General features: G+C 47.9%; 1 protein-coding gene across 1 annotated transcript in view; it reads left to right on the plus strand.

Moving 5' to 3' along the window:
* The window catches only part of LOC309363221 (uncharacterized protein), a 29,343-nt gene that overhangs the window by 8,205 nt on the left and 12,981 nt on the right, over positions 1-8,157 (plus strand). The window contains exon 7 of the mRNA XM_081899327.1: positions 2,320-2,826. Within this exon, the coding sequence (XP_081755453.1) occupies positions 2,320-2,826 (507 nt within the window). The remainder of the gene's footprint in view (positions 1-2,319; positions 2,827-8,157) is intronic.

Consider the following 8,157-nt stretch of genomic DNA (forward strand, 5'->3'; position numbering starts at 1 on the left):
AATATACACGGGTTGAGCATAGGTTCACTGCTTAAATTCTCCAGCAGCCAAGTCTGTATCAGACCTCTCCAGGAAGAGGCAGCAAGGATCTCAAAAAGCTGTAAATTTACACAGCCCAAATTCAGGTCTTTCTGTCTCTCACTCACGCTCCAGGTTTTCTTCATGCCCAGACATTGGCATGACATTATCATGCGCAGGGGAAACATTCCCTCTCTCATGGTCTTCCAGGTCTTCCATAATCATTTAGCCTCGTCTCTAAGAAAAACCATGAATGCAGCCGCTTTGCCAGGACTATGAAAGCAGTCTCTCCAGCAACACTTCTGGTGGCATTATCCCGCCCCTGCCCACACCCCCAACATGGGGGATGAATGAATTTTATTATTTCGGTCACAGACCAGTTCCAGCCCACACACAATATCAAGGAAGTCATAAAACATGATAGGGATACATTTGAATTTACAATTAGGTATAACAGGGACGCGGGTGGCGCTGTGGGTTAAACCACAGAGCCTAGGACTTGCCAATCAGAAGGTCGGTGGTTCGAATCCCCGCGACGGGGTGAGCTCCCATTGCTCGGTCCCTGCTCCTGCCAAGCTAGCAGTTCGAAAGCACGCCAGTGCAAGTAGATAAATAGGTACCACTCTGGCGGGAAGGTAAAACGGCGTTTCAATGCGCTGCTCTGGTTTGCCAGAAGCGCCTTAGCCATCCTGGCCACGTGACCCGGAAGCTGTACGCCGGCTCCCTCGGCCAATAAAGCAAGATGAGCGCCACAACCCCAGAGTCAGCCACGACTGGACCTAATGGTCAGGGTTCCCTTTACCTTATAACAGGGACAATACAGATATAGCAACCATTAAAATATATATAAATTAAAACTAAGTCACTAGCATACAGTGGTACCTCGGGTTACATACGCTTCAGGTTACATATGCTTCAGGTTACAGACTCCGTTAACCCAGAAATAGTACCTCAGGTTAAGAACTTTACCTCAGGATGAGAACAGAAATCGTGCAGGAGGCCCCAGTAGCTAAAGTGGTGCTTCAGGTTAAGAACAGTTTCAGGTTAAGAACGGACCTCCGGAACGAATTAAGTACTTAACCCGAGGTACCACTGTATAACCTAAAATTAAAACCTTAATCATTATGATAGCACAGCTTGTTCCCTACGTTTTATGGAAATCGCACAGAATTTGGCTACCCTTAACGTGATCTCAGGATCCTTGTCCTCTACCAAGGATTTTAGACATTGAAGTCAACATGGGGGAGAAATTGCTGGATGTAGAGGCAGAGGTTCAGCCTGGCCTAGTGCTGGGCACCAACAAAAGGGATATTCCAACAGCTGGAAAAGGTGCAGAAAAGGAAGCATCAAGGCTCGCTCCCTCCAGAACTGGATTTTGGCAATAAAATGCCCAAGCCCAGCCACATAACCTGGGAGCTAGTCACCCAAACAGGAGCTTTCGGAGACTCAAACTGGCCACTTCACTTGGGGGGAGTGTCGAGAGAGGCTAAGTAATCCACACACACCCCCCATTTTCATAAGTGGGAAAACACAGAAATAGCTCTGTTGTATTTTTTTGTGCCTCAAACGGCAGGCTTGAAAGTATTTTACATGAATAATTGAAACCTGGGTCATGCTCACAAGGAGGATATCTTTCGTTGCCAGTTTTTCCTGAGGTGTCAAGCGAGGTCTTTGCTGGAACGTTGGCTGAAAAGATTGAGCTACGAATCAGGGACTCCCTGCTTTGAATCTCCCCTTTGCCACCTACTCACCGATTGGCCTTAGACAAGCTGTTCTATGTCACCCTCAGTCCTCCTATCTGAAAAATGGGGATGATAATAATACGGATTTGCCTTAAGGCTCTTTGTAAGGGGATGATAATAATACGGATTTGCCGTAAGGCTCTTTGTAAGGTTTATAACTACAGTGGTACCTCAGGTTACAGACGCTTCAGGTTACAAACTCCACTAACCCAGAAATAGTACCTTGGGTTAAGAACTTTGCTTCAGGATGAGAACAGAAATCGTGTGGCGGCAGCGGAAAGCCCCATTAGCTAAAGTGGTACCTCAGGTTAAGAACAGTTTCAGGTTAAGAACGGACCTCCAGTACAAATTAAGTTCTTAACCAGAGGTACCACTGTAGATAACACATGTGAAGTGCTTTGAAGAACTAAAAAGCCTTGCGTAAATGTGAATTGTTATTTTTTAAGCATCTCGTTTCCAAATGCAGTGCTTAGAAGCCCTGTTAATTTGGGAGGAAATGCTGTTCCTGTCACGTGTCGACACATAAGCCTCTCTTCCCTTTCCTCATCTGCTTCCACAGAAAACGTAACTCTGGATCCGGACACAGCCCATCCCCACCTCATCCTGTCAGAGGATCGTAAGAGAGTGAGATTTGGCGACGAGGAACAAGATCTGCCCAGCAATTGCGAGAGATTCGACAAGCATCCCTATGTGCTGGGAGGCGAGGGGTTCGCAGGCGGAAGACATTTCTGGGAGGTCGTTGTGGGGAGTGAGGGGGGCTGGGCTGTGGGGGTGGCCAGGAAGTCTGTGAAGAGGAAGGGTCAGATCACGTTTGGTCCTGAGGAAGGGGTCTGGGGTCTGGGGAAGTGGGCAGGAGAATACAAGGCCTCCTCCCACGTTGCTATGACCCTGAGCAAGGAGCCCGAGAGGATCCGCGTGGCCCTGAACTGTGAAGGGAGACGGGTGTCCTTTTACGATGCAGATAGGGCAGCCCTCCTCTACACATTCTCAGAAGCCCCCTTCTCAGGAGAGACCCTCCTGCCCTTGTTTTGGGTGCCCCGTAAAGCCCACCTGACCCTCTCTGACTAAGGGAGCACAGCACAGACAGAAGACGTACATCAAAACAGGTTTATTATTATTATTTTGCTTGCTTGCTTAGCTCCTGCACTGACTCGTGTAGTGAGCATGACTGGAGAGTAGGGAGGGCCGGCAGGTTGGTGTCCTAACTGACACAAGAGTCACCCAATCGTTACCGTGCATGTCACCGGCCCAAAAATGGGAAGGTGTATCATGACTGACACAAGTACCAGCCAATTGCTCATCTGCAAATCTGGCTTCTCCTTGGAAAGAACATTACTCTCTGGAGGCAGTTATCCTGAAATGCAACAACTAAAAAGCCAGTCTTCCATTCTCTTCAGAGTCACTGAGCTGGTTTTCTACATCAGTGTCCGCTCTGGAAATGAAGAGCCTGCTATATTAAAGTTCTAGTGAGAGGACAGAGCAAATTCTAGGGGGTGGTGAGACATTTCCATTCATACAAATATGCCCCCTAGTATAATTGGAAGTTAAGGATTAGGCAGTTCCATCTATAGATTTCTAAGGAGCATTTCTGCTTTTATATATATCAGCAGACACTGGGGTGTATTTCATGCGGTTGAAATGTTTAATTTTATTAAAGGTTTTGCTTCCTATTGCTCGTGTTTAATTTCAGACTCAGAAAAACAGCAGCCACATATACTGCACACACCCTTTCCTCCAAGGAACCCCATAATCACAGGGAGATAAATAGAGATGGGATATAAAACAAATAAATATGCATCACTGTCAGGGGAGGGGATTCCACAAATTTTGATGATATCCAAAGAAACAGAGTAGCTTACATCTAAGAGGCTAAATAACTTCTAGGTGATTGGTAGCTTCTTTGTAAAGACTACACAATGTCCAGAATATTCAGAAGAACTTTGCTTTCATGAACATATGAGAAGAATATATTTACAATCTCATGCTTATTCAAACATGGGTATGTTCCCACTTGAATTGTAGACTGAGACTTAAGAACATAACTGTTGAGACTTGCATCAGAGTTTTACAGAGAGCTCCTGCACAGGTTTCTCCCTATTAATGTTTTGGGATCTTCCTCTGTTTCACATCAGACAGATCAGTGACACAACATTGCCTCTCTCAGCATCCAGCCCCTCTCACATACACAGAGAGAAAGCAGTTTTTAAAAAAGCGACAGTTACTGGAATAACAATCACAACAGAATGGAATGCCTCTCTCATGTGACTCACAGTCAGCCAATCACATGAGAGCTACTGCCAGAGGAGAAAAAGCCCATGTTAAAAGTACATGGTGATTTAACATAAGTAAACATTCCTGGCTCAGGAAATTAAATCGTTAACAGTGGGGTCAGCTGCTGAGCAATTTCTTAGGGTGAATTCACATTTCTGCTTCCAAGGGCAGTGACCCGAGAGGCCAGGGTTCAAACCCGCAGTCCACCACAAAGTTCACAGGGCGACCCCCCAGGTGGTCTACCTCGCAGGTCTGCTGTGGAGACTCAGTTGAGGGTGTGGAGAGCCATGCATGCTACCTTGAGCTGCTTGGGCGGAGGAGTGGAATATAAATGGAATAAATAAATATGCATCACTCTCAGGGGAGGGGATTCCACAATGTAGGGGCTGCAGCAAAGAAAGCCATCTGGGATATTACCAGGCATGGTGGAGTCAGGTGGGCGTGTGGAGGAGGCCCAATCTGCCACCTGAGGTGACCGCCTCACCTTGCCTCATGGGCAGGCTGGCCTCACTTTTCCCTAACCTCAATAACGTCTATTCCTACCTCCCTTTCTCTATTTTTTAAAGAGAGACATAGATACCACAAACTCACCAAAAAGCAGGGCCAGCTCCTTTCTCTTGTTGCTTGGAAGGTTTCAGGGGGTCCCATCACCTTCACCTTCAGGTTTTCAGAGACAATTTGCTGGATTTTGGTCTGACCCGGCAAGTCTAAAGCATTTCTCCCTGTCTAAAACTGCCCAGTACCTGAACAACAAGGTAAATTATGGTTGCAAATGAGTGGGGGACTTCAAGCACTTAAGCCAGCCAGCCTAGTGCAGTGACTTAAGAGTTGATGGACCCGGCATACCAGGGTTCAAAACCCCACTCAAACCAAGTCTCGATTTCTGGGAATGGAGTAGAGAGATGATCTAACCTGGGGAGAAAACAGCAAAGACCTGATGAAGAGAGCACAGCAGAGGTTATATTTTCTGAGAATCCTCTGGAAAAACAATCTTTCAAAGGACCTGCTGATGGCATTTTACCATTGTACTGTTGAGAGTGTATTAACTTATGGTCTGTGTGTGTGGTTTGGGAGCTGCACAGTCAGGGAAAAAACAATGCTGTCCAAGGTTGTAAAGACTGCGGAGAAAATAACTGGGTGCACTCTTCCCACCTTGGATCAAATCTATGCTTCCAGGTGCCATAAGAAAGCTGCAGAGATAGCGCAGGATAGTACGCACCCCGGAAATGATCTCTTTCAGCTTCTGCTTTCTGGAAGAAAGTACAGGGTTATAAAGACTAGGACTAGCCGCCTGAGAAACAGTTTCTATCCAAATGTGATTTTAGTTTTAAGCGCAATGGAAGGTAGTTCCTAGGGACGCGGGTGGCACTGTGGGTAAAACCTCAGTGCCTAGGACTTGCCGATCGCATGGTTGGCGGTTCGAATCCCCGCAGCAGGGTGAGCTCCCATCTTTCGGTCCCAGCTCCTGCCCACCTAGCAGTTCGAAAGCACCCCTAAGTGCAAGTAGATAAATAGGTACCGCTTTATAGCGGGAAGGTAAACGGCGTTTCCATGTGCTGCGCTGGTGCCGGCTCGCCAGAGCAGCTTTGTCATGCTGGCCACGTGACCCGGAAGTGTCTCCGGACAGCGCAGGCCCCCGGCCTCTTAAGTGAGATGGGCGCACGACCCTAGAGTCGGACACGACTGGCCCGTACGGGCAGGGGTACCTTTACCTTTAAGGTAGTCCCTATGGGAGTATATTGTGTTTAATTATGGGGTATCAGAGTTTTTAGGGGGCTAACCAGGCTGGGATAGCAGGCTGGTTGGTTTCTGAATGTCTTATGTAGATTTTCTTTTTTTTCTTTTTTAATTTTTTAAATAAATTTTATTAGTATTTTCCACACAACAACACGAAAAATATTGAAAAATAGCAATACACATCATACAAAAACCAACATTTGAAAACTAAAGAAAGCAACAACAATTAACCCCCCCACACACAAATCCATATCTTACAAGTTAATACTATAAACACTAAAAGAAGAAGACATTGACTTCCACCAATCCCACAGCACCTCCTTTATCTCTCATTGTGTCTTCCCGTCTTCCTGATTTCCTTATCATCTCTATCCTAACATGTAGATATAAATCCCTCTTTCTTCTCCTTTCACTTCACAAGGTTATTCCAGAGCCAGATTTCTGTCCTCGAACCTTGACTTTTAAGGCATTCATTTAGGCACTCCCCTTCTTTTTTTACTTCACTTTTTTGGTTTTTGTCTTACTATGTCTGTCAGTTTGGTTAGTTCTAAGTATTCTGAAAGTATTCTGATGTAGATTTTCAATTTCGTTGTTCTGTATGGGACAATGACAATAAAGATTATATCGTGACTTTGAGGCCAGCCACAGTCTTTCAGCCGAGCTGAACTGACCTCGCGGGGCCGTTGCAGGGAATAAGACAGAGGGAGAGAAGCATGCATGCCACCTTGAGCTCCTTGGGATGCAAAGGCAGTAAGGGTCGTGGATTTGAGCCCCACATCAGGCAAAAGATTCCTGCGTTGCAGGGGGTTGGACTAGATGACCCTGGGGACCCTCCCAGCTCTACAATTCTCTGATTCCGTGAACAAGAGCCCTTGGCACGCACGCCCAGTGGCGTAGCGTGGGGGGTGCAGGGGGGGTCGGCTGCACTGGGCGCAACATCTGGGGGTTAGGGTTAGGGGGCACAAATCCACGGGTTAGGGGGTGCAAATTACTTGCCTTGCCCCGGGTGCTGACAACCCACGCTACGCCACTGCGCACGCCTTCCCCTGTTTCAGGAGGGAGTGCTAGGAAGGGGTTAACCGGAGGATATTGGTCCAGGGGTGGAGTGCAAGCGAGGGCTGGGCAGATCCGAGGGCTGGGCAGATCCGAGAGATCTGGAGAGAGGGAACAGGGGCAGCAGTTAAACAACAGTGCCCAGTTTGCACACTGATTCAGGAGTCAGCAAACTTTTTCAGCAGGGGGCTGGTCGACTGTCCTTCAGACCTTGTGGGGGGCCGGACTATATTTTGAAAAAAATATATATGAACAAATTCCAATGCCCCACAAATAACCCAGAGAAGCACTTAAAATAAAACCACACATTCTACTCATGTAAAAACACACTGATTCCTGGACCGTCCACGGGCTGGATTTAGAAGGCAATTGGGCCGGATCCGGCCCCCGGGCCTTGGTTTGCCTACCCATGCACTGATTGGTGGGCCAGAGGCGCTGATCACAAGAGGTCTTTGTGTGCTCATTCTCTGCAAAGAAGCCAAGGGCGCTGGCCATAGGTTACTTCCAGTCACCTGCTGCTGAGCACTCATTCTGTTTTGTTTCCTGGGTGGGGTAAGCTTTGTCAGCTACCTGCAGAGTGTTTGTCTTGGTTTGTTTGCGGGGAGGTCAGATGACAGTTGCCTGAAACAAGCGCTGTTTTCCCCTTTGCCTTCGTTAATTGCAGGAAATCTCCAGGAGATTTCCAGGAGATCTCCAGATCAGCTTTCATTGTGAAACCTATTGACACCAGGCAGCTGCCTTCACTGAATACGCTTAAAATATATTTGTTTAGCCATTCCTACAGAGCTAGGGACGCAGGTGGCGCTGTGGGTTAAAGCCTCAGCGCCTAGGACTTGCCGATCGAAAGGTCGGTGGTTCGAATCCCTGCTGCGGGGTGCGCTCCTGCTGCTCGGTCCCAGCGCCTGCCAACCTAGCAGTTCGAAAGCACCTCCGGGTGCAAGTAGATAAATAGGGACCGCTTTCTAGCGGGAAGGTAAACGGCGTTTCCGTGTGCGGCTCTGGCTCGCCAGAGCAGCGATGTCACGCTGGCCATGTGACCCGGAAGTGTCTCCGGACAGCGCTGGCCCTTGGCCTCTTAAGTGAGATGGGCGCACAACCCCAGAGTCTGTCAAGACTGGCCCGTACGGGCAGGGGTACCTTTACCTTTACCTTTACAGAGCTATTCCGCCTGGCTTTCCATTTGAACTTAGCCTGATCTTTTGTTCCCCTTCCTTCCTCCCCCCTCCCCTTTTCATGAAGATTACCCGCTCTGGGATCCCACAGCTAATTCTCCCCTGGTCTCCTCGCTGTCAAAACAGGCATAGCTGTCAACTTTTCCCTTTTCTTGCGAGGAATC

Source organism: Podarcis melisellensis (genome assembly GCF_964234715.1).
Source record: "Podarcis melisellensis genome assembly, chromosome: 2".
In the NCBI taxonomy this organism is placed as follows: domain Eukaryota; kingdom Metazoa; phylum Chordata; class Lepidosauria; order Squamata; family Lacertidae; genus Podarcis; species Podarcis melisellensis.